This window comes from Gopherus evgoodei, chromosome 17 (genome assembly GCF_007399415.2).
Source record: "Gopherus evgoodei ecotype Sinaloan lineage chromosome 17, rGopEvg1_v1.p, whole genome shotgun sequence".
In the NCBI taxonomy this organism is placed as follows: Eukaryota; Metazoa; Chordata; order Testudines; family Testudinidae; genus Gopherus; species Gopherus evgoodei.
The window spans coordinates 1,317,398-1,344,006 of NC_044338.1; the positions used below are offsets into that span (position 1 = coordinate 1,317,398).

The 26,609-nt window shown below is 45.8% G+C and overlaps 1 protein-coding gene across 1 annotated transcript in view; it reads left to right on the forward strand.

Moving 5' to 3' along the window:
• The window catches only part of SLC13A2 (solute carrier family 13 member 2), a 29,691-nt gene extending 5,984 nt beyond the window's left edge, over window positions 1-23,707 (forward strand). Inside the window, exons 2-12 of the mRNA XM_030537005.1 lie at window positions 5,882-6,010; window positions 6,369-6,505; window positions 9,771-9,997; window positions 10,990-11,170; window positions 11,415-11,537; window positions 17,283-17,504; window positions 17,782-17,894; window positions 18,810-18,949; window positions 20,969-21,130; window positions 22,039-22,176; window positions 23,570-23,707. Coding sequence (XP_030392865.1) covers window positions 5,882-6,010; window positions 6,369-6,505; window positions 9,771-9,997; window positions 10,990-11,170; window positions 11,415-11,537; window positions 17,283-17,504; window positions 17,782-17,894; window positions 18,810-18,949; window positions 20,969-21,130; window positions 22,039-22,176; window positions 23,570-23,707 — 1,710 coding nt within the window. The remainder of the gene's footprint in view (window positions 1-5,881; window positions 6,011-6,368; window positions 6,506-9,770; window positions 9,998-10,989; window positions 11,171-11,414; window positions 11,538-17,282; window positions 17,505-17,781; window positions 17,895-18,809; window positions 18,950-20,968; window positions 21,131-22,038; window positions 22,177-23,569) is intronic.
• The last annotated feature ends 2,902 nt before the right edge of the window (window positions 23,708-26,609 follow it).

Genomic DNA, 26,609 nt, shown 5'->3' on the forward strand with positions numbered 1-26,609 from the left:
TTAAAGATCCCAATGGAGTAGGATGTGGGGGACTGTTCTGAGGAGAGAGTCTAAACCAAGGCCAATAATCACTGAATTCTTCACTGTCTCTGGGTCGGAGCCGTACAATGTGAAATAGTATTAGGCCTCCTATATGCCCTCTTTCCTGTCACTGGGTTCCTGACCAGCTTTACTGGAGGTGACCCTGTGCAGGTGGAAAGTGCCAGCATCCCAGGACTTGCCAGGGATTCTCACTGACAGCCTTGCCAAGAGAACCCAGTGGCTTCTCACAGGAACACTAAGGGCTTGGCTACACTGGAGAGTTGCAGCGCTGGTGATGGGGTTACAGCGCTGCAACTCACTCTCTGTCCACACTTGCAAAGCACGACCAGCGCTGCAACTCCCTGGCTGCAGCGCTGGCTGTACACCTGGTCTGCTTGGGGTATAGCGATTCCAGCGCTGGTGATGCAGTGCTGCTCATCAAGTGTAGCCACCAAAAGCGCTGTTATTGGCCTCCAGGGTATTAGGAGGTATCCCAGCATACCTTTTCAGCCATTCTGCTCATCGTTTCGCACTCCACTGCCCTGGGCTCAGGTGACCCGCCCTTTAAATGCCCCGGGAATTTTAAAAATCCCCTTCCTGTTTGCTCAGCCAGGTGTGGAGTGCAATCAATCAATCAATCAATCAGTGACCATGCCTCCACACCCCAAACGAGCCCCAGCATGGAACAATTCCGAGCTGCAGGACCTCATCAGTGTTTGGGGTGAGGAAGCTGTGCAGTCACAGCTGCGCTCCAGCCGTAGAAATTATGATACCTATGGGCAGATATCAAAGTCCATGCTGCAAAGGGGCCATGAACGAGACGCATTGCAGTGCAGGGTTAAAGTAAAGGACCTGCGGAGTGCCTATTGCAAAGGCCGTGAGGGAAACCGCCGCTCAGGAGCTGCCCCCACAACCTGCCGTTTTTACAAGGAGCTGGATGCCATACTTGGGGGTGACCCCACTGCCAATCCGAGGACCACGATGGAGAGTTCAGAGCAGGGAGAAGTGGGGGAGGGTGTAGAGGAAGCTGAGAGTGAGGCTACTGGGGTGGAGGGAGACACCCCGGAGTCCCAGGAGGCATGCAGCCAGGAGCTCTTCTCAAGCCAGGAGGAAGCTATCCAGTCGCAGCAGCTGGAACTTGTTGGTGAAGAAGAAGCAGAGGAGCGGGTTCCTGGTAAGCAGCTTTTATTTTAAGGATGGAAATGTTTTGGGAGAGGAGGGGGGGGTTATGGCTGCATGCATGCATGCCTAGATGTGGAATAGCCCATTGATTTTGTCTATCACGTCTCGGTAATCGGCCTCAGTAATCTCTTCAAAAGTTTCAGCCAGAGCGTGGGCAATGCGCTTGTGCAGTTTATAGAGAGAGCCACCGTGCTCCTTGTCCCGGTCAGGCTAACTCGTCCGCGCCACTGTGCCGCAAGGGGTGGGGGGACCATTGCTGCACACAGGCAAGCTGCATAGGGACCAGGGCGGAATCCACATTGCTGTAGAAGACCCTCCCTCTCTTCCCAGGTAACACGCAGCAGTGATATATCTGGCAGTAGAAAATCCTGTTGAAAATGTAGGGATACTGTTCAGTGCAGGTCCCCCCCAGCTGCTCTCTGCTTTCCCCAATGCACAGAAACCACAGTGAGCCCTGACTCAAGCAGCTCCCCTTCCCAGAGGAGTAACTGCTGTGGCAATTGTGGGGGTGCTGTTCAGTGCAGGTCCCCCCCAGCTTCTCTCTGCTTTCCCCAATGCACAGAAACCACAGTGAGCCCTGACTCAAGCAGCTCCCCTTCCCAGGTGAGTCGCGGCAGAAACACTCACCCCATTACTCACCATGTCTTCGCTGCTGTGGCCTCTCTGTGCTATGTTTGCTATGTGTAAATGATGCTACAAATAGTCTACAAACTCCTTCCCTGTGATGATAAATAATGCAGCCTCTGTATTAAATGCTTCTATTTCTGTTTTTTTAAGTGTCCTTGAATCCTCCGGCCCTATCACAGCCTGCTGAAACACTACAGAACTTGAGGCGCAAGCCAAGGAAAAGCAAAGAAGATTTGGTGAAAGCAGTTATGAATCAGTATGCCAGAGAGAATAAGAGGCTGCAGGACTGGAGAGACAAAATGCATGAGTGGAGGGAAACACAAAGCAGGAGAAAGAAATTGGCTACCAAGAAAAGCACAAAGCAGCTGATAAGCCTCCTGGCGCGCCAAACGGACTGTATGCAGTCTCTCGTAGCCATGCAGGCAGATCACTACCGTGCTAACACACCCCCCCCCAAGCTCTCTCCCTTGTGCCCCAGTGTTTGCTCAAAACACCTTTCTCCAGCAGCCTGGTTCTTACCACCACCAGCTGCCCACAACACCTGTACGTTCACCTACCAGCCCTGAGAACTATGACCCTTACCCTCTGCACTCAACCCCCATCACCATGCAGCATATTAATCCTGAAGTGCAGCAGGCATTGCACAGCAATCCAGGCAGGACATATTCAAACCTCTGAATGTACAGTCCAGCACCCTACCCCCCTACCCTTTTATGTACTGTATTTTGAATAAATGATTTCTTGGCTTTTAAAACATTTTTTATTATTGCAGAAAGTGAAAAATACTGTACCCCAAGGGAAAAACAGGCACAGCAAATCATTGTAACCATTGCACTTCACACCCGTGCAAGGCACCAAACATTACTGTTGGCTTTCAGCCTCAAATTGCTCCCTTAAGGTATCCCTAATCCTTGAAGCCCTGTGCTGGGCCTCTCTAGTAGCCCTGCTCTCTGGCTGTGCAAATTCAGCCTCTAGGCGTCGAACCTTGGAGGTCCATTCCTCACTGAATGTTTCACCCTTCCCTTCACAAATATTATGGAGGGTACAGCATGCGGATATAACAGTGGGGATGCTGCTTTCCCCCAAGTCTAGTTTCCCATAAAGACACCTCCAGCGTCCCTTTAAACGGCCGAAAGCACACTCCACAGTCATTCTGCACCAGCTCAGCCTGTAGTTGAACCGGTCCTTGCTCCTGTCAAGCTTCCCTGTATACGGTTTCATGAGCCATGGCATTAAGGGGTAAGCGGGGACTCCAAGGATGACAATGGGCATTTTGATGTCCCCTACTGTGATCTTGCGGTCTGGGGAAAAAGTCCCGGCCTGCAGCTTCCTGAACAGGGCACTGTTCCGAAAGATGCGTGCATCATGCACCTTTCCAGGCCATCCTGAGTAAATGTCAGTGAAATGCCCACGGTGATCCACAAGCGCTTGGAGAACCACAGAGAAATACCCCTTGCGATTAATGTACTTGGATGCCAGGTGGGGTGGTGCCAGAATAGGAATATGCGTCCCATCTATCGCCCCTCCACAGTTAGGGAAACCCATTTGTGCAAAGCCATCCACAATGTCCTCCACGTTCCCCAGAGTCATGGTTCTTCTTAGCAGGATGCGATTAATGGCCCTGCAAACTTGCATCAACACTATTCCAACGGTCGACTTTCCCACTCCAAACTGGTTCCCGACCGATCAATAGCTGTCTGGAGTTGCCAGCTTCCAGATTGCAATAGCCACCCGCTTCTCCACTGGCAGGGCAGCTCTCAATCTCATCCTTGTGCCGCAGGGTGGGGGCGAGCTCCTCACACAGTCCCATGAAAGTGGCTTTTCTCATCCGAAAGTTCTGCAGCCACTGCTCGTCATCCCAGGCTTGCAGGACGATGTGATCCCACCACTCAGTGCTTGTTTCCCGAGCCCAAAGGCGGCGTTCCACGGTGCTGAGCACGTCCGTTACTGCCACAAGCAATTTAGTGTCTTGCGCGTCAGGCGAATCAATATCATCGTCTGACTCCTCACTGTCACTTTGGAGCTGAAGGAATAGCTCAGCTGCCAAACGTGATGTGCTGGCGACATTCATCAGCTCGGGCTCCATTTCTAACAAATCGCACTGCAGACTCACAATGGCGCCAAACTGCTGGGATGTGTAGTGATGCACCACGGGGTGTTGGGACAGGAAGCGGAATGACCCGCCCCCTTCCGTCCCCTTCCCACAATCCACGGCGCCAAAATGGGATGAGGTGCTCTGTGGGATAGCTGCCCACAATGCACCACTCCCAACAGCGCTGCAAATGCTGCAAATGTGGCCACACTGCAGTGCTGTCCCTACATAGCTTTACGAACAGAGCTGTAACTCCCAGTGCTGCACAAATGTAAGTGTAGCCATACCCTAAATGGGAGATGGATCAATCAACATTGGGAAACTCCAGTTAATGTTCAGCTTGATGGAATATTTAACTAGGGAACTGCACTTTTTAAAGTTTCTGTGGTTTCCACTGAATATGGAAGGCCAAAGTCCACCCTTTCCTCTCCTCAGAAAGCCGTCTCTTCCCCCCATTCTACTGCTGAAACCCTTATCCAGGACCTGGTAATCTTTACCTAAAATACTGCAGCTTTCTACTCTCCAGCCTGCTCAGACTCAGCTTTCATCCTTCCATGTCACAAGCTCTCCATCTCTTTTCATGTCATATTCATGCTTGCCTCTTGCTTTCCTGGGTCTTCATGGGTCTGTCCGTGCCTGTTTCTCAGCTCTTGTCTAGTGCTATTCATCCACTTGGTGCCTGTGCTCAGACCATTCCATCCCATTCCCTTTAAAGCATTCGCCAAAAGATCGCTGTGCTGTCTCCCACACTGCCAGATAAGTTTGAATTTATCTCCTTGATTCCAGATTCCACATAACTCTTTCCCCCTTCAAATCCCTCTGCAAATGTCCTGCTAGTCATGCTTTCAAGCATTGACCCACACTTCTGTGCTAGTCACAGAATGAGGGAGATGTAAGCCACCTCCCCTCAGTCCCCAGCACAAGGCTGATTCCTTCCATTGGGCCTGAGTCACCATTGTGTTACCACCTGAGGAACTACACTGAAATAAATGCAGGCATGTTGCCATAAAAACTGGAGTAATGCACCAGTAAATCAGACCCCTTGTCTGGAGAGGGCACTCTGCAGCCCATGGTCTCTTCCTCTCCGCATTATCCCACCCCAAGGAAAGAATCCCCATGCAACATGCTATATCAGATCACCCAGTGGTCTTGTAATGAAGTAAATATGTTTAATTCAGAAGCTGGAATTGTCTTCCAGAGCAGAAGTAAGCCACAGACCCATGGAGAAAGGGTAGGGTACAAACATTGGGATTGTTTCATTGTGGGGAAAGAAGAAGCTTTTGGATAATTTTGTGGATTGCAAAGGCATTTTACAACAATATAAAATAAAAAAAATAAATCCCAGTGATTAAGACCTGAAGTTGAACTGTGACTGTAATTTGTCTATTGTCAGTTGTGAAAAATCAAATTAAAAGTAAACATATAATGATTTACAATGCTAGAAATCCAGGCTGTGGAAACCAATCAGAGTTCATCTGGGTCACTGCATGAAACACGCTGGGAGAAAAGCGAACTGGACCAATGACTAACTGAGATGTTCAATCACTCAAAGACAGAAGTAAATCAGGGAGAAGTTGCTACCATCAGCAAAATCAAGGAGTCTGTTCAGAACTTCTAGCCTCTTATCTGGGCAGGGTTCAAAGTCATCGACTGACTTCTTTTTCTGTGTATAAGTTTTGCCTTTCCCTATAAAGGCTCTTCCACAAGGTCACCGTATATGGTGCCCTGTTATTTCTATACCAGATCTCTGACAAGGTCCCCGAATGCTTTGCCCTTTTCTCCATGACAGGAGGCAGATAACTGGGATCTGTTCCCCTTCTCTACCTGGAGCACAGCTGGGAAAAAGAGGCTAGAAGCAGGCCTCTGACTGAATGCCTAGTAAGAGCATATGAATAAGCCTGTGGGCTAGTGTCTCAGTCAGCTGTGCCGTGTGTTCTGATTGTGTGTGTTCTCTTTCAGGAAGCCAAGTGTGGTTATGTTATCATCCTGATGGCGCTGTTCTGGTGTATGGAAGTCCTGCCATTGGGTGTTACTGCCCTCTTTCCTGTCGTGCTTTTCCCGCTCATGAACATAATGGATTCAACTAAAGTAAGAGATCTGGCTCTTGCCTATGTGTGTGTCCGTCAATCTCTCTGTCTTGGTGTGTCTGGGTGTCTCCCATTTGGTCAGTCCGCAGGGACAGGATGGTTCCAACATGCAGTGTTGAGGAGGAGGAAACTGCATGACTGTCACCCGGAGAGAAGGCTCACAGAATAAAGAATATCTCTGACCACCTGGAGTGAATGCTGGATCCAGCTCCAGAAGTGAAACCAAAGGAAAATTATTAGCAGTATTGGATGCATGTAGCTTGCATAACAGTGTCTCTGACCCTCCTTCAGCAAATGTTCTCTCTCTGACTGTCTGGCTTCTTTCTCTGACTGTTTTCTCCCCCCGTTTTCTGTTACAGGTCTGTATGGAGTATCTGAAGGACAGCAACATGCTCTTCCTTGGGGGGCTGATGGTGGCCATTGCGGTTGAACACTGGAACCTACACAAGCGCATCGCCCTGCGGGTCTTGTTAATTGTTGGGGTCAGACCAGCCCTGTGAGTGAGAATCTCAGAAGGGGGTGGGGGGGGGCAGTGAGAAGACCAGATTCACCCAGGGAAGGAGTTTGGAAATCTTTTCATTCCTGATTCAGGAAGGCACCAAAGTACATGCTGACGTCCATCATTTAAGAGCTTTCTTGACCTAGGCCCTTTGTTTGCATTTGGTTCTCATCTCATTTCAGCTGAGGAGTGTGTGGGGCTTAGGAGTCTCCTGTGTGAAGAATGATATGAGTAATGAAATCCTTTGTTCTCTGATCCATACTTCAGCCAGCTCTCTTTCTTCCCGCTTTCTAGATATTGGCTGGAAGGACTGACTTAATAGGAAACATTTAACATTATGTAGCTAAATGACAGACTAAGGACAGGGTAGGCCCACTGCTCAATGAGGAGCGGGTAACAGTAATGGGAGACTTGGAAATGGCAGAGATGCTTAATGACTTCTTTGTTTCGGTCTTCACTGAGAAGTCTGAAGGAATGTCTAGTATAGTGAATGCTTACGGGAAGAGGGTAGGTTTAGAGAGAAAATAAGGAAAGAGCAAGTAAAAAATCACTTAGAAAAGTTAGATGCCTGCAAGTCACCAGGGCCTGATGAAATGCATCCTAGAATACTCAAGGAGTTAATAGAGGAGGTATCTGAGCCTCTAGCTATTATCTTTGGGAAATCATGGGAGACAGGGGAGATTCCAGAAGACTGGAAGGGGGCAAATATAGTGCCCATCTATAAAAAGGGAAATAAAAACAACCCAGGAAACTACAGACCAGTTAGTTTAACTTCTGTGCCAGGGAAGATAATGGAGCAGGTAATCAAAGAAATCATCTGCAAACACTTGGAAGGTGGTAAGGTGATAGGGAATAGCCAGCATGGATTTGTAAAGAACAAATCCTGTCAAACTAATCTGATAGCGTTCTTTGATAGGATAACGAGCCTTGTGGATAAGGGAGAAGCGGTGGATGTGATATACCTAGACTTTAGTAAAGTATTTGATACAGTTTCGCATGATATTCTTATAGATAAGCTAGGAAAGTACAATTTAGATGGGGCTACTACAAGGTGGGTGCATAACTGGCTGGATAACCGTACTCAGAGAGTAGTTGTTAATGGCTCTCAATCCTGCTGGAAAGGTATAACAAGTGGGGTTCCGCAGGGGTCTGTTTTGGGACCGGTTCTGTTCAATATCTTCATCAACGATTTAGATGTTGGCATAGAAAGTACGCTTATTAAGTTTGCGGACGATACCAAACTGGGAGGGATTGCAACTGCTCTGGAGGACAGGGTCAAAATTCAAAATGATCTGGACAAATTGGAGAAATGGTCTGAGGTAAACAGGATGAAGTTCAATAAAGATAAATGCAAAGTGCTCCACTTAGGAAGGAACAATCAGTTTCACACATACAGAATGGGAATAGACTGTCTAGGAAGGAGTATGGCAGAAAGAGATCTAGGGGTCATAGTGGACCACAAGCTTAATATGAGCGAACAGTGTGATACTGTTGCAAAAAAAGCAAACATGATTCTGGGATGCATTAACAGGTGTGTTGTAAACAAGACACGAGAAGTCATTCTTCCGCTTTACTCTGCGCTGGTTAGGCCTCAACTGGAGTATTGTGTCCAGTTCTGGGCACCGCATTTCAAGAAAGATGTGGAGAAATTGGAGAGGGTCCAGAGAAGAGCAACAAGAATGATTAAAGGTCTTGAGAACATGACCTATGAAGGAAGGCTGAAGGAATTGGGTTTGTTTAGTTTGGAAAAGAGAAGACTGAGAGGGGACCTGATAGCAGTTTTCAGGTATCTAAAAGGGTGTCATCAGGAGGAGGGAGAAAACTTGTTCACCTTAGCCTCCAATGATAGAACAAGAAGCAATGGGCTTAAACTGCAGCAAGAGAGATTTAGGTTGGACATTAGGAAAAAGTTCCTAACTGTCAGGGTAGTTAAACACTGGAATAGATTGCCTAGGGAAGTTGTGGAATCTCCATCGCTGGAGATATTTAAGAGTAGGTTAGATAAATGTCTATCAGGGATGGTCTAGACAGTATTTGGTCCTGCCATGAGGGCAGGGGACTGGACTCGATGACCTCTCGAGGTCCCTTCCAGTCCTAGAGTCTATGAGTCTATGAGACAGTGAGAAAGGGAACATCATAACCAGAACCATAGAAAAGCACTGTGTTAATGATTATGATCCTGGAATGGGGATTGGAGTATCGCTATTTAAAGAGATTAGAAAACCAGGGGCAATTTGGTTTTGAAATGATAATTGTAAGGCAAAATTACAGAGGTCTATAAAATATACAGAGAAAGCTAGATAATCCTATATACTTTGTCCCCTACCACAAGAACAAGGGAACATTTGAGGACATTATAAGACAATAGGATAAAAATAAATTAAACACTTTTGTACACAATTTGTAATTAGCTTGTGTATCTCATTGCTGTAAAATAATGTAGTAAGATCCAAAGGAGGACTAGACATTTATATGAATCAGAACAGATTCTGCAGTGATAAGAGGTGGGATAAATTACAAAGATTATTGATCCTCAAGCTTAAGGATCTTAACTGATCACTATCTGGGCTCAAAAATAAATTCTCTCCCAGTGTTATACAATTAGCTGTGCCCCCAGGTCACTATCACCCCAATTTCAGATCTGCTCAGCTGGGCAAACTTCATCTCATCTTGTGTTAAGGGCCCTCTGCTCATGCATCATGTACATCACAAACCAGAAGTTCTAATGGCAGGTGCTGTACTTCGTTTCCTAAGAGAGAGAGCTCTCTGTCTAAGGAGATCCACCACTGGAAATGCTCACCCTGGCTGTGCCCTGTACCGCAGCCCAGGACATATTAGCTAGTCAACAGCTAATTAAAGCATTTCCCCAGAGGAACAGGAGCTGACAGGACAGTCTTTATACCACAATAAAACCTATACAGAATTCTAGCCACAGCATGGAATGGTCTTCTGTGCAGTCACTAATGGATCCTGTCAAACACACTGTTGCAATATGTATCTTTGTCTCCTGGAAACCTCTCCTCCTCTTTTCTCTCCATCCTCTCCTAGGCTCCCTCTTCTTCCCTGACTTTCATCCTCCCTCCTCCCCTGAGAATTTACGTGCAAACCAAATCCAGGCCATTAAGTAATTGAGAGAACTGAAGATAATTTTGTCCTGTGTGTCTGTGGGGTAGGAGAGAAATGGAGTAATGGAGCACTTTGAGGAAAGCCTTGTTGCTCTTGACTTCTGAAGTGAGCTTCACATCAATTCTCTTCATTGCAGGCTAATTATGGGCTTCATGTCTGTCACTGCGTTCCTGTCCATGTGGATCAGCAATACTGCCACCACTGCCATGATGATACCAATAGCCCAAGCTGTATTGGATCAGCTGCACAAGTCAGAGCAGGAGACCAGTCCAGTTGGGCATGTGGCTGAGAGCATCAACAAAGCCTTCAAGCTGCAGGAGGTGCCAGATAAATCAGATGCCTCTCAAGAGACACAAAAACAAGGTGCGTAGCTGTAGGTGTTTTAGGAATAAAGGTGGATATGTAGGTTCCTTCTCCATCTCCACATTAGGTGCTTCTGGCCTCAACATTCATCTCTGCTTCTAAATCTTAACTTCATAAGGAATAAAGATGTCTGTGGCATCTAGACCATATCAGAGAAGATTTCTCATATGAGAGAACTCTTTAATTTAGCAAAAAAAGGTATAACAAGACCCAGTGGATGGAAGTTGAAGTCAGAAAAATTCAAACTGGAAATAAGGTACAAATGTAAAGTGAGGGTAATTAATCACTGGAGTAACTTTCATAGGGAGGTATCAAATTCTCCATCACTTGGATTCTCTATATCAAGTTGGTTGTCTTTCTAAAAATATACTGTACCTCGATCACAAATTATTGGGCTTGATACATGGATGGCAGTGTACAGTTCTCTGGCCTGTTTCATTAAGGAGGTCAGGTTGGAAGATCACAATGGTCTCCTACTGGCCTTAAAATCTCTGAATTTGTGAACAAGCAGCTCCCTTTCTTTATCAGCCTTCCTCTTCTATTCTGACCCCTCGATTCTACTCAAGTGTCCTTGAATTTCAATCACAAGCCTTTCTTAATCAGGTCCTGATGTGGGATGAGCTGCCAGTTCTCCAGTTGCCTGTGTTCCTGAATGTGTTTTCTTCTCCCACTCCCCCCCCCCCAAGTTCAGACATTGCTGATTCCAGTTACTAGTGTAGCCGTGTGAGGTTATCAAACATCCATATTTTGTGTATTATTCCAATTTTCTCAAAAAAAACTTTTTCTGGGATTTTGCATCAATGCAAACTTTAAATGGGACTGAGGCTCAGGGAACTGCCCTGAAATGACCATGTCTCAATGCCATTCCTCACCTTGGGATAACCTGTTGTTCCTAAACTGGGAATACTGTGTTGTGCAGGCACAACAACCTTCCCCGTTCCTGTCAAGCCCAGCTTGTGCAACTCTTCTCCTGTTCCTGCCTCTGCACCCAGATAACAGACATGTGTTGACAGTGGAGGAAGAGGAGAAACTGGAAGATGTGAAGCAGCTGGAAGAGAAGCACCTGACATTTTGCAAGGGAATGAGCCTCTCTGTTTGTTATGCGGCCAGTATTGGAGGGATCGCAACCCTGACTGGTAGTACCCCCAACCTGGTGATGAAGGGACAGATGGATGCATGAGTATAGAGGGGTTTGGGACTGCACCCCCGGAATTGCTGTCTGTTAGTAGTAACCTTGGGCTGGGGCTAAGCTGCAGCCAAAGCAGAGAAGGAAAAGGTAAATTTGACGCCATTCTGAGGAAGGAAGAACCCGGACAAGCTTGTTTTGGTCTGGTCCCACAGCCCCCTCTCCTCTCTGGGCCACAGATTATGAGGCAGAAATGAGTGCAGTTGTAGTGGTGACATCTGTTTATACTTCCAGGCTCTTTCCTACCAATAACAATGTGGTGAACTTCGCTTCCTGGTTCATGTTTGCTTTCCCTACCATGTTACTGTTGCTGGCTCTTTCCTGGATTTGGCTCCAGATGTTCTTGGGATTTGAGTAAGTACTTTATGCTCATTGAAACAAATATAAATTGATGCTTCTGCCATTGATCCTGTCACAGTTTTAGAGTAACTACACCTGTATTCCCTGCTCTGTGATCTGCTCCAGGAGTTCCCAGTCACATTTCAGGTCTCCAGCCATCTCCTGTTTCTGGGTAGGAATCCTTGTTCAACTCCCTTCGGATCTATACTGTGATGTCCCTAGCAAGCCAATCTGCCTAAAGGTCAGCGCCTGGGCTTTGCTTTCTCTCCAAGTCTATTCCCAGTTACAAGTTACCACTCAGCTCCTTCTAAGCAAGCATATTTATTCTGAATATAAAAGCATTCCAGAGAATGCATATAAATACGATAAAAGAAACTACTTGCATGGTAAAAAGCTTACCAGAGGTCACTCCTAACTTCAGCATAGGGGTCATTGCCTCAAACCCCACAGCAGGATTTTCCCTGTGTTTACATGTTCATAACAGTCTTCAGATCCAGAACTAGCACCCTGACTGAGCAGATCAGCTGTTTCTTTATATAGCTGGGGCCTTTGATCTCCAATCTCCAGGAACTGGTAATTACCCAGCAGTCACCCTCTCCTTTGGACATAGCTTCAAAAGGAGGGCTTTGCATAATCAGAGAATTTGTATTATCCACTCCCCAAGGATTCCCCAGGAAATCCACTTACCACTTACCCATACAGGTAGGAACTGTAGAGAAATAGTCAAACAAAAAAGAGTCCCATTCAATTCCATCAGATGAAGGCAAACAACTAAATAGTGACACATTTTAAGTGCTTGTATACAAATGATAGCAGTCTAAAGTAGTCTAAGATGGGTGAACTTGAGGGCCTGGTATTAAATGAGGATATTGATATAACAGGCATCACAGGATATAACAGAAACTTGGTGGAATGATGACAATCAATGGGAGATGGTAATACCAGGGTACAAAATATGCTTACACTCGTGTGGGAGTGGCCCTACAAGTGAAAGAAAAAATAGAGTCAAATATAGTAAAAATCTTAAACGGAGTACCATAGAATCTCTATGGAAAGAAATTCCATGCTTGAATAATAAGCATATAGCAGAAGGAATATACTGCTGACTCCCTGACAAGGATGGTGATGGTGACTGTGAAATGCTCAGGGAGATTAGAGAGGCTACAAAAAAAGAAAACTCAAAAATAATGAGTATTTTCAACTATCCCCATATTGACTACATATACACCACCTCAGAACAGGATGCAAAGATAAACTTTCTAGAATCATTAATGACTCCTTCTTGGGGCAGCTAGTCCTGGAATCCACAAGGGCAGAGGCAGTTCTTGACTCAGTCCTAAGTGGAGCACAGGATCTGGTCCATGAGGTAACTATAGCTGAATTGATAAGTAATAACGGCCATAATGTGGTTAAATTTAACATCCTTGGGAGGGGGAATACCAAAGAAACCCACCACTGTAGCATTTAACTTCAGAAAGGTGAATGACACAAAAATGAAGAAAGTAGTTGAAAGGAAATTAAAAGGAACAATCCCAAGTGAAATGCCTGCAAGCTGCATGGAAACTCTTTAAAAACACCACATCAAACTTAATGTATACCCCGAATAAAAATTAGAAGAAAAAAAATAGTAAGAAGATCAAAAAATTGCCACTATGCCTAAACAGCAGAGTAAAAGAGGCAGTTAGAGGCAAAAAGGCATACTTTACTAACTGGAAGGCAAATCCTACTGAGGAAAACAGAAAAGAACATAAATTTTGGCAAGTCAAGTGTAAAAGCATAATTAGGCAGGCCAAAGAAGTTAAAGATCAGAGAAAGGGACACAAATACTAACAGCTAAATTTGTAAGAATAGTAGAAGCAGGAAGCCTGCCAAACAATCAGTGGGGGCACTGGAAGATCAAGGTGCTAAAGGAGCACTCAAGAAATCATTGCAGAGAAGCTAAATGAATTCTTTGCATCAGTCTTCACTGCAGACCTTATGAGGCAGATTCCCACACCTGAGCCATTCTTTTTAGGTGACAGATCTGAGGAACTGCCCCAGATTGAGGTGTCAGTAGAGGAGATTTTGGAACAAACTGATAAATTAAACGGTAAGAAGTCACCAGGGCCAGAGAGTATCACTCAAGAGTTCTGAAGGAACTCAGGAAACTGGAGAACTCCTAACTGTGGTGTGTAACCTATCACTTAAATCAACCTCTGTACCAAATTTTTAAATATTGATTTTTCAAAAAGGCTCCAGAGCTGCTCCTGGCAATTACAGGCCAATAAGCCTAACTTCAGTACCAGGTAACTGTATTAAAGAACAGAATTATCAGACACATAGATGAATAAGATATGTGGGGGAAGAATCAACACAGCTTTTGAAAAGGGAAATCATCCCTCACCAATCTATTTGAATTCTTTTAGGGTATCAACGAGCATATGGACAAGGGTGATTCAGTTGATATAGTGTATTTGGATTTTCAGAAAGCCTTTGACAAGGTCCCACACTAAAAGCTTTTACGCAAAATGAGCAGTCATAGGATAGGAGGGTAGGTCCTCTCATGGATCAGTAACTGGTTAAAAGATAGGAAACAAAGGGTCAGAATAAATGGTCAGTTTTCACAATGGAGAGAGGTAAATAGGAGGGTCCAGGGCCAGTGCTTCCATTAGGCGACCCTAGGTGGTCGCCTAGGGCGCCAGGATTCGGGGGGTGGCATTTTGTGCGCTCCCCACGGGGTGCACGGGAGCTTCCAGTTCCGCTCCCGTCATGCCGCCAAAGAAGGACCTTCTGCCGACGTGCTGCGGAAAACAGCGACAGGCAATTGAGCAGCTCAATGACTGCTGCTGTCGCCTGCAGCATTTCGGCGGAGAGTCTTTCTTCGGCGGCGCGACAGGAGTGGAACCGGGAGCGCACAAAATGTCGCCTCCCAAATCCTGCCTAGGATGCCAGAAACTCTGGCGCTGCTCCTGGGAGGATCCCCCAGGGGTCTGTACTGGGACCAGTCCTACTCAACATATTCATAAATGATCTAGGAAAAGGGGTGAACAGGGAGGTGGGCAAAGTTTGCAGATGATACTAAATTACTCAAAACAGTTAAGCCAAAGACGATTGTGAAAAGTTACAACGGGATCTCCCAAAACTAGGCAACAAACCAGCAGATGAAATTCAGTGTCAATAACTGCAAAGTTATGCCCATTGGAAAACATAATCCTAACTATACATACCCAATTATGGGGTCTCAATTAGCTGATGCCTCTTAAGAGAACTATCTACGATGACACTGAGATCTCTATCTGAAAACATGTGCTCAGGCGCAGCAGCAGTCAAAAAAACTAAGAGTATGTTAGGAACCAGTAGGAAAGAGATAGATAATACGAGAGAAAATATCATAAAGCCACTATATAAATGTGATGGAGTAGGGGCTGTCTGCATGGGGGATGGGAGAGCAGGGGTGGACTTTAGGGGATGGGCAATACCTGAGCCTGTAACCTCTGCCAGGTGGGGGGAGGGGTGTCAGCACCTTTTGCCCGGGAAGCTGGACAAAGGAGGGGGCCGGCTGTAGGGGAGTTAGTTCCAGTTTCGGTTTTGGGCTGGGTGGTGGGAAGTCAGGGTATCCTAAGCTTGGATCCAAGCACCTTGAACCCCCAGAAGGACTTGATTGAGGGGTCTTGGCTGCGCCTACAAGCTCTGCTGTAACCTGCATTCCTGTTGTCCAATAAACCTTCTATTTTACTGGCTAGCTGAGAGTCACTGTGAGTCCCAGGAAGAGGGGTGCAGGGTCGGAGTCTCCCTCACTCTGTGACAATAAATCCTTGGTACGCCCATACCTTGGTACTCCATGCAGTTCAGATTGCCCCACCTCAAAAAAGATATGTTAGTATTGAAAAAGGTAGAAAGAAGGGCAACAAAAACAAATCGGGATATGGAATAGATTCCGTATGAGAAGACAGTAAAAAGACTGGGGACTGTTCAGCTTAGAAAAACAACAAATAAGGGGGGTACGACAGTGCCCTATAAAATCATTACTGGTGTGGAGGAAGTGAATAGAGAAGTGTTATTTACTCCTCCACATAACACAAGAACCAGGGGCCACTGGATGAAATTAATAAGGAGCAGGTGTAAAACACAAGGAAGTGTTTCTTCACACAAAGCACAGTCACCCTCTGCAACTTGTTGCCAGGAGAAGTTGTAAAGGTGAAAAGTATAACTGGGTTAAAAAAGAACTAGATAAGTTTCTGGAGCTAGGCCCTTCAATCGCTATTAGCCAGGCTGGGCAGGGACACAACTCATGCTCTGGTGTCCCTAAATCTCAGACTGCTAGAAGCTGGATGACAGGGGAAGGATCACATGGTAACTGCCCAGTTCTGCTCATTTCTTCTGAGACATCTAGAACCAGCCACTGTCGGAAGACCGAATACTGGGCTAGATGGACCATCTCTGACCCATAGACCATTCTTATGAAGTCAGGGCACCTAACTCCTCCTATCCATTGTGCTGCTGTAGCTATATTTCTGTTTTTAGCGCACTAGTCTGATCAGAGCTAGCCTGAGAATGTCTTCCCATACTGGAAATTACACCTCCATCCCAAAGTGTAGCAATACCTTTTCTCTCTCCCATCTTAACCCCCTTCTCCCAACACCTTTGAGCCCACTTGCCTCTCCAGATACTGCCCTTTTCCCCTGTCATCTCTAAGCTCATTGAATGCACTGTTTACAATCACTATCTTGAGTTCCTCTCCTTCAGTTCCATCCTAGACCCTCTCTAATCTGGCTTCTGCCAACTTCCACTCCACCGAAACCACTCTTGGCAAAGTCTCTCATGACCTGTTCCCAGCCTGTCTGTCATTCAGGTGCATAACCTTGGCATCATCTTCAACAACTAGATCTGCACATCCAGACTATGTCTAAATCTTGCTGATTCTTTCTGTGTGACATCTCTAAGATGAAACTGTTCCTATTCATCCACACAGCTAATACTCTTAGCATCTTGCATTTCCGTTACCGTAACAATCTGTTCTCTCATCTTGACAAATGCAGTCTTGCCCTGCTCCTATCCATTCAGAATGCTGCTGCAAAGATCACTTTCCTAGCTGATTACTATAAGCACATCATTCCTCTTCTTGAATCCTTCCACTGGCTCCCCTCTTCTCTGTCGCATCATACAAAAGCTTCTTGTCTTCACTTCACAGACCCCACCTATCATCTTTTATTCACTACTGAAATGTCATCTCCTGCCTCCAATGGGCCCATGATATCAGTCTCCATTGCTCACTTGTTAAATGTTCAAACAAGGCCCTTGATGCTTTCTCCCAGGCTGCTCCTCACACTGGTGAGGATCTGTCCATATTCATTCTCAAAGCTACTTCATTCTCCACCTTCAAATCCCTCCTCAAAACTCTCCTTTGCCTCAGTGCCTACAAAAAACTTGACACCAGTTAACCTGATGGTGCACTGAGACAACAGCTGCGCATTTTCTCATTGTTTCCTTGTTCCCGCCATCTCTCTCTCTCTCTGTCCAACTAGTGTCTTTTGTCTCACATTTAGCCTGTACACTCTTTGGCACAGGGACCGGCTTTTTATTCTGTGCCTGTGCAGCACCTAGCACAATGGGGTCCTGGTCCCTGACGAGGGCTCCCAGGTGCTGTGGTCATACAAATCAATAATAGTGGTTTTGGCACTCTGAGAAATGCAGACTTTGGATGCCAATTCAGTATGTTCTTTTAAATGCTGCAGATACCCAGGGAATTGCTATGACATCTGCTTCTCTGTTTTATTCTAGCTTTCGGAAGAATTTGGGTTTCGGAGCTAATGCGTCTATGAAGGCAAAGCAGAAAATGGCTTACAGGATTATCAAGGACGAGCACAAGAAGCTGGGCTCCATGAGATTTGCAGAGATAGCTGTCACAGTCCTCTTCTTAATATTGGTGGTGCTTTGGTTTACGAGAGACCCTGGGTTCATCCCAGGCTGGGCAACTAATGTCTTCAACAAGAATGGCGAAAGGTATAATTGTTTTTCCCGTTCCGCCCAAACAGCAGCCAAACACTGAACAGTAGAGATCCAGTATGGGCGTGCGGGAGTGTATCCTGCCTTCTCACCTGCTCAAACCACATTGGCTGTCTGTTCCCATCTGGATAAATCCTGCATAGTCCGTGGCCTAGCCTTTCAGCAGTACCATGCCTAATCCAGATGTAAAATCTTGCCCCAGATTGTGTTGCCCTAGCTCCTTCAATAGCCCCACCAAATGTACTAGACTCATTTCTGGATCAATCTCTTGCAGTTATGTGACTGATGCGACAGTTGTCATGTTCATTTCACTTCTGATGTTCCTAATCCCTTCAGAGATCCCCACCTATCTATGTCATAACAGGGCTCAGCAAGTGACACAACAAGGTAAGAACTAGCTCAGTACCTCAGAAAATCACAATAGGATACAGGAAGTTTCCCTGGATCTTGGATTTACAAGGGGAATTTCAAACACTGAACAATTCCAAGGAGCCAAAGGACAGTGCTGGGGATGTAACTTCAGAGCTGTTTGTGGTTTCCTGCAGGACTGAAATTATATGCTTTCCACTGTGCAGTTTGCTGATCACAGAATGATTCCGTTTCTGGTGCATCTGATGAAGTGGGTTTTAGCCCACAAAAGCTTATGCCCAAATATATGTGTTAGTCTCTAAGGTGCCACAAGTATTCCTCATTCTTTTTGCCCAGCAAAGGGCATTATATGCATGAATCATCACTGCAGAAGCTGGAGAGTGAAGGAGGAGATATAAGATTTCCTGGAAGGATATTTAGCAGCTCTGAGGATATGTTCCCAAACATCTAGTCCATTCTTCCACGTACTGGGGGTGAGGGCGAGTTCCCTACGACTTACTCACTAGTGTTTTCTCTAGTCTAGTTTTAAAAGTTTGAAGTGATGAAGCTTCTGTCACTTCCGTTAGGAGACAATCCCATGGTCTAGTAGATCTCACTAATCGGAAGTTTTCCCCCTACCCCATCCCATGTTGCTCCAGCTTTCCACTCCCAGGAGGAAATGCAAGAAGTGGGGAGTCTCACAGGCATCAGACCCTAGTAGTGCTGCTGTGTTTTAGCACAAACTCTCAGCTACACTAGGAGCATGGAGCTGAGGGAAGGGCTATATTGTGGGCACTGTTGCTGTTCGTCAGGGGAGCAATGTGCACCAGAGCAACTAAAGGAACAGCTGGACCAATGTCCACAAACCTGCTGCAGCTTATACTTTCCCCTTGTCCTTGGGAGTGGAGTGCAGAGATGCTGTCTGGATGTGCTCTCCATCCCTGTGGCTCACAGATTGGTTCTGGATTTTAGATAGCACAAAGCAGATTCCAGTGCTCCCTGCTCTCTTGGACTGGAAGACGGTTAATCAGAAGATGCCATGGAACATTGTGATTTTGCTGGGAGGTGGCTTTGCCCTGGCCAAAGGCAGTGAGGTAATTTCATCTGTCTGCTTACTGGAAACATTCATCTAAGTGGACAAGGTTTTATTTTGTCCCTTTATTTTTGTTTGCACCCTGTGGAACACCAGAGGGCACTCTGGTAGCACCAAATGCCCATTCTCTCAGCTGGTGACCAGCATTAAGAACATGTCTTGTGCTCGCTCCTGAGTTTCTGTTGCTGCTGTGCACAGGTGACACAGCCACTACCCACGGAGGCAGAAAAACTAACGGTGATTCTGAGCAGGGGACACATGCGGGAAGGGTCAAACACATCAAATAATGCAAGTCAATGATGATTTATTGTCATGACAAGCTGTCCAAGTGTTGCCAAAGTGTGAGGAGGCACAGGCAGGCAAGATCTGCCATGATGGGATTCCAAACGATTTCAGGCTTCTTTGCTGTTCAGTGCTGTATCTGTGCCATGCAGCATTGCCACCTAGTAGCCAGTGGGGCTAAAGGCCGCCTGATGCAGACACCTCCCACTAGACAGAAGTTGTGCAGCAGGTGTGACTTGCATCCCCATATACATTTGTTTGCAAGGGTGGCTGTGAAATGAAATAGAAAAGAACAGAAGGAAAACGGTAGAACACAGTGCAGAGTCGGAACCAGAAGACTTTCCCACTGTGATTCAGAGAACATTATGAGCAGCGATATAGGCAACGGATGGGCCAGTTAGTTCCTCTCTCACCTCAGATTTGGAAACCAAATGTTGGAAACTGATGGAGAACAATGAGATACTGAATTGAATTCAACATAGGAAAGCACCATGTCTAACAAATGGTCATTTGTTTTGTGGTAACAACGAGAAGCCCCCGTTGGGGATTAGGACCCTATTTTGCTAGGCATTGCACACACCGATAACAAAAAGATGTTCATATAACACAAGAAACAATGGGTGGCTACACCAAAGAGATGGTGCGGTGAAGCACATGGAAACAGCGAGAGGATTATGATAAGTGTAGTAAAGCAATGGTCGCCGCCTGGTTATAGTACTGTGCAGATGTTAATGGGGAACTACCCTCATACATCAGAGGTGGCATAGGAGAAATTGTTTATGGCACAATCTGATGAACAGGAAATAAAGACTTGCACCACTGGTGGTCCGGAAGAGGTGGTTGATGGCTCCATGCTGTGTAAGAGATAATAGATAAAGCAGGGATAGGCCACGAAGGAAGTTACAGGCGAAGATAAGTTGTTTGTGTTTGATGTGGTGGGAAAAAGGGAGCCGTGGAAGGCTGCAAAGAGTGAGAGGACGTGGTCAGAGTGACAAGGCAGGAAGATCACCTTTGCGGAAGTGCTTTTAATGGATTTGGAGGGGCTGGAGGGGTAAGGTGGCATTTGTCAATATCAGAAAGGAGGAGGTCATAGTAGTCAAGATGTGAGATGAGAATGCGTGAAAGTTTTAGCTGTGTGGACAAAAGGCTGGATCACAGAGACGTTATTCAGGAAGAAGCAGCAAGATATAGACATGGTCAGGGTGTGTGAGTCTACAGAGACAGCTAAGTCAAAACTGATGTCCAACTTACAGGCATGAGTAACAGAGCAGATGCTGGTATTGTCCACAGTCACTGAGAAAGGAAGGAGGAGGGGTCAGAAGGAGTAAGAACTCAGTTTTGACTACGTTGCATTGAAGTTGGCAGCTGGACACCCACAATGGCCTGTCAGAAAGAGGGGCTGAGATTGTTATTTGGACAGGAGGCAGGTCCAAGCAGTGATCAGGTACAACTAATGGCCTGCACAGTGTAATGGGAAATAACCCCTTTAGACCAATAAAGGACAATGCAGTATTCTTTCCCTCTCAGTTGCGTTAGGATGAAAACAGTGTGTGTGGCTTATTCAGTCCCTTGAGTTCTGTGGTCTGTGAATAATGATGAGCTGCTTTTCTCCATAGAGTAGTGAGTGGGGCAGTGGGATTGGCAGGGGAAATATGTTTACTGAGTGTAGCTCATTATGGCACTTGCCCAAGGACATGTCCACTGTACTGACTGAGCTCTCTCCATCCTTCTCTTTCAGGAATCTGGTTTGTCTGAATGGTTAGGTAGCAAACTGACCCCTTTGCAGAATATGTCATCTCCCATTATTGTTTTGCTGTTATGTCTCCTGGTTGCCACTTTCACCGAATGCACCAGTAATGTGGCTACCACCACGCTCTTCCTCCCTATACTGGCTGCCATGGTAAGTGCCACCTTTTCAGATTGCTTCTGCAGGAAAAGTAAAAGAACCTTCAGTCATGTTCCAAGTACAAACCAGTTACTCAAAAACTCTTAACAGCCAACCACAGGCTCGTGTCCTTGATCACGTGATAAGGTTTAGGCTATAGATATATTACATATATTCTTTCTAAAATAATGTGTGCAGGACTGATAGGCCAGGCAACTGCAGTCCTTTTATTCACAGTGAAGGCAATGGCAGTGTTAACTTCCCCATACCACCACATCCATGTGCATCATCGTAACCTGCCAGGGTCACCTCTAGGGCTGACAGCATAGATCAGTCTCCACGGTCCAGTCAAACCTTTGCAGCTCCACTGAGAGTAGCTATAAGGAGACCACTAGTGCCAAGTGTGGGGGTAGTTTTATGTGAAAATCTGGCCCCAGCAGGAACTGGAATAAGAATCACCAGACTTATTTTGCATAAGACCCTGAACAGTATGACCTGTAATTCTTCACTGAAGACAGCCAAATTCCCCCTTACCCAACCACTGCCCCTCAGAGCTGGAGGCTCTCTCTGTCAAGTGGTACATTTACTTAGCTCTTGACATATGACTTGGATGACTTTTTCCCTTTGTTTACTGACTCTGGATTGGACTGTGATAATTGTGATTAATAATTTATATTACAGTAGTGGCCAAATGCCCCAAGCAGGATCAGGGCCCTGTGTGCTGGTCACAAGGAGCTCCTGCTTCCTGAGCACAGCGGGAGTGACTGGAAGCCTCTGAAGCAGGATGGAAAGTGTCCCGGAGTGTCTGGGAAAGGGAAGGGTGGGGCATGTGTCAGGGCTAAACACAGCCAGATTTTTCTGGCCCAGACTCCCTGTGAACTTTGCTGGTATTAAAACTGTCTCCGTTCTCACCTCCTGCACAGGCTCAAACCATCTGCCTCAACCCGCTCTACGTCATGCTGCCATGCACACTCTCAGCATCGTTGGCATTCATGCTCCCAGTGGCTACTCCTCCCAATGCCATAGCCTTCTCCTATGGACAGCTCAAGGTTATTGACATGGTGAGCAGCAGGGCACCCCTCCGATTTTCACTTACACTGGTTTTTACCTTTCTCCTTTTTTGTCTTAGTTTTTCCTTGACAAGGTATTACAGAGTGGATTGTACCCTGCTAAAATCAAATGGAATAAAATGCACAGGCCTGTGCATTAACATAGATCACTGTGACCATGAAGTACACTCCGAGCCGTATGAACAAGAACTGCTATTGAGCTCTTAGAAAACAGTCAGAGACACTGCATGGAAAGAGTTTCTTAGGATGCTCCAACAGCACCCGGGAATTGATGGGAAGTGGACATGTGTAGCTGTGCAGATAAACTAAATGCAAACTGTGGTAACGGCAGAAGGGTTCCTATCATGCTGCTCTTCTGCACAATCTTCTGCATAGCTTAAGCAAAGCCTCAGATGTTTGTCTCTGCCAGTTATTGAGTGCATTCCCCCATGACTGGATGTGCCTTTCTCATGATAGCAGAGAAAGAGGAGGGCTTCTTTATAATTGACATATAAGGGCAGCAGCGTTGCCCTCCCAAAGTGAATGTCAAATTTAGATGCCAAATCAAGAAAGTTCTGCGTAAGTGTGCGGCTGAGATTCCAGGTCTTCTGAAAAGACTTAGCCCTATCCAAATAAATATTCAAAGTCTTCTGAACTGCTAGGATATGGAGCCCAGTTTACTCTGATGTGAATGAGGTTTTGGAAAGAAAACCAGATGAATGGTTCTGGGTTAAGTGATTTAGCATCAGCTACAGGCAAAAACAGTGGTATTGAAATTAAACCTCTTGGGTTTAATTTACGACAGATGAAAGGCCCAGAGCTGCTTAAAGGGGCTCTAAGGTTCCCAGAGCAAGCTGGGGGAGAATTTCTCCTAGTGCAGGAACTGAGGAGCACAGCCACAGACTGTACTGTGAGGATCCCTCACAAGACCTGCTATGGGGCCATGCTGGTAGCCCTGGGAGAAGTGTGCTGGAGGAGAGGCCACAGCTCCACAGCACTACGCAGGGGCCACTCCAGCCTTCAGAGCAGCTCACAATTGGGAAGACACAAAGGTGGCATAAAGTCATCTCCGGCCTCCCTCCCTCCCTCCAGGCTGAGAACTGTGTGGCATGCCTCAAAGAGGCTCCACTCAGAATCCAATCCCTTGATTCCTGTTTGTTTTGTTCTGCACACTGCTACTGGAATCAAGGGATCCCAAATGTACAACCCCTTCCCCACAAAGCTGAGCCATTCCATCCAGGTCATCTTCCTCAGATGGACATGGCTGCCCAGCCTGGGTGCTGGAATAAGGATCTACAGATCAAGCCACAAAAGTCGTCCATACAAACTCCCTACTCCTGATCAGCAGAGCAGAAAGAAAAACAGGCTTAGTTCAACTGTTGACACTGTTTCTTTACAATTCTAGGCTAAAGCTGGAAGTGTTCTCAACATCTTGGGTGTCCTGACAATCATGTTAGCCATAAACACCTGGGGCTACCCCTTGTTCGATTTGAACCACTTTCCAGTATGGGCAAACAGCACATCAGCAGCTTCCTGTAAATAATACAAATGAACAATGAAACCAATAGCTGTGTCTGATGGAGCAGTATTGTTCACTCTGATTAGCAGCACCATCTACTCAAGCTTTGGTGATGTACTGGACCAGACACAACATCTAGAAACAAAGTCACTCAGATGTTAACAGCAACACAATTATCTGACTCTTCTGCTGTATGCAAAAGATATAGCCTTGCGCTGTGCAACCCTTGCTGGGGTCCCCAGGCTATCTCTCTCTCGAGAGCCCCCAGTATCAGGCATATCCATCGGCTCTCAAATTTTGATTGCAAATTCAGTGTTTGTTTTGAGTGTGAAAGAAGAGGAAAGGACGTGTGACAAAGAAGTATATGTAAGAGGGTGGAGGGAGACATTTGCACCTGATGTTGTGTACGCAACTGTGTGTGTTTGAAACCTCTGTTTGTAGGTACAGACCTCTCTGTGTATGTGTATTTGTGCATGGTGAACATAAAACAGTAAGTATGATCTGCAAGCACTCCGGCAATGTATGTATTGTAACAATTATGGATCAATCAAAACACTATCTAGCCCATTCTATTTCTCTGTTATTTATTTATTTTAAATTCACTCTGTAGTTGAAGTTCATAAGAGCTTCTGAAAGTAAGAGGCTGTTTTCACTAGAACATCAATCCTATGACTATTTATGGAGGCTCAAAAACTATGCAGGGGTAGACTATTTTTTTGTCAAGGTTCAAATTTGTTGGTCAATGTATAGTCAAGGTCCAAACTCCAGAGAAAATAACAAAAAAACCAACAAACCAACAACAATAATGATGATAATAATAAGTATATAAAAAGATTTTGGGATCCATTCAAAAGTGTCTGGCAGTCCAGATTTGGCCCAGGGTTGCCTATTGACTACCCCTGCTGTAACAACATGACACGAACTCTAGCATTCTCCTGAGAATGGGAAAATTCTTGTTTCCTAAGGTATTGGTTGAATTAAAGAATGTGTATGCAAATCATACATTTTGGCTAGTTTTTCTATAAGAAACCAATCTTTCTGCTGCGACCTTGCACATATCAGCTCCCCAAACCCTTGCCCCTCTCCCCAGGGCAGAACCAGCATAACCAACATTTATTTTAACACCAAGGAAACAATTATGGAATATCCCTTGGTTTTCAGATTTCAGGTCAAATTGCAGAAGTGCCTATGTGACGTAGGAACGTAAGCATGCACTGACTTTCAGTGGGATGTACCACATTCCAAAGGGGAAGATTTTCAATGATGCATAGGCACCTAACAATGCACATAGGCACCTGGTGGGATTTTCAAAAGCACCTAAATAGGTTAGATGCCTAACAGCCATTGAAACTGAAATCAATGAGAGTTTAGCATCAAACCTACTTAGATGCCTTTGAAAATTCCATCAAGTGCCTATGTGTGTCTCTAAGCACCAAAATACCTTTGAAAGCCTGGCCCAAAGTCATATAAGCACTTCTGAAAATGTTACCTTTCACTCGATTTACCATGTCCATTAGAAAGAAGATGGACAGTACTATTGATCTCTGGGAGGAGGGGAGTATATCATAATCACCACGGCCATTAGTAGGGAAATGCAGAATGTTATCTGCAAATTTTTGAGAGAGAAACCATTGTCTCATACAGAAACCATACCTAATGCAGGAAAGAGCACAGAGAAATGGAAAATCAGGATTCATTTTGACAGGCCACTTCCTTGCCAGTCTTTGGGAAAATCAGGCTAGAGGTTCACAGAACACTCCTGATGTATTTGCATAAAATCTGCCTTGTTCAGGAATTCCTGCACCACACACTCCAGAGCACACCCTTCCCCCCACTCCCACCCCTCCAGGGTTGATTCTAATCACACAGCTGGTAAAACAAGTATCAGTCTACAGGTACACAATGTGCCAGCTGGAGAGCAGGTGCCACTAAAACTGTAGGCTAGAAAAGGTTTATCCTGCTCTGCTAATGACCTGCCATTTCATTTGTGTGCAGTATTAGAAGTCAGATGACCTTTCCCATCTGGCAGGATTCAGATATATACAAACAATATTTGATGCCACCTACTAAGATCCCGGCAGTCTGCACAGGGAGGTTTTATGATTTGCTCATGCACTTACTTCCATAGTCCTGTGTGAGATGACTACAATAGCCAATGCCTTATTCAGAGAAGGAATCTTCTCCTCTTCCTTCCAATATGCAATAATTCTACCCACTCTGAAGAAACCCACTCTGTATACATTAATTCTTGCCATGCACCATCCTGTGTCAAGCCTTCCGTTCCTGAGCAAGTCCATGGAGAGGCTAGCCAAAAGCTAACTGCTAGCTCGTCTAATTGAAGCCTGGATTCAAGCCAGGACATGAGTTGGAAACAGCTTCAGTGGCACCAATGGAAGGTTTCCTGTTACCTATGGATGGAGGGCAGATATCTGTTCTCTCCCTTCTGCACCTCTCTGCAATATTCAGCCAATACACTCTTAACCAATTGTCTCACCTAAGAGAAGCAGCATCGCTCCAGAGGAACGTGATAAAATGCCATAAGTCTTTCCAGGAGGGGGACACAAAGAGTACTGATGAGAAACAGCACCTCTGTCACTGGACTACTCACTTGTGAAGTCCTGTAAGGATTCTCCCTCCAGTTGTATTCAGCACATACATGCAGCTTCTGGATGAAACAGTAACCCAACATGGGCCTAAGTGTCAGCAATATGTAGATGACTCAAATAACACACATCTCTACTTATCCCTCACAATGTACAATGACCACCAAGATGGCTCGGTGCTTGGAGAAGATCAGCTCATAGATGAAGAACAGCTGGTTGAAGCTGAATCCAAGTAAAATGGAGGTGGGCTGGTGGGCTGAAGCAAGCATTTTGTGGCGTTTGCTGCCACAGTACCACCTCCTTTGGTTAAGATACACACCCAT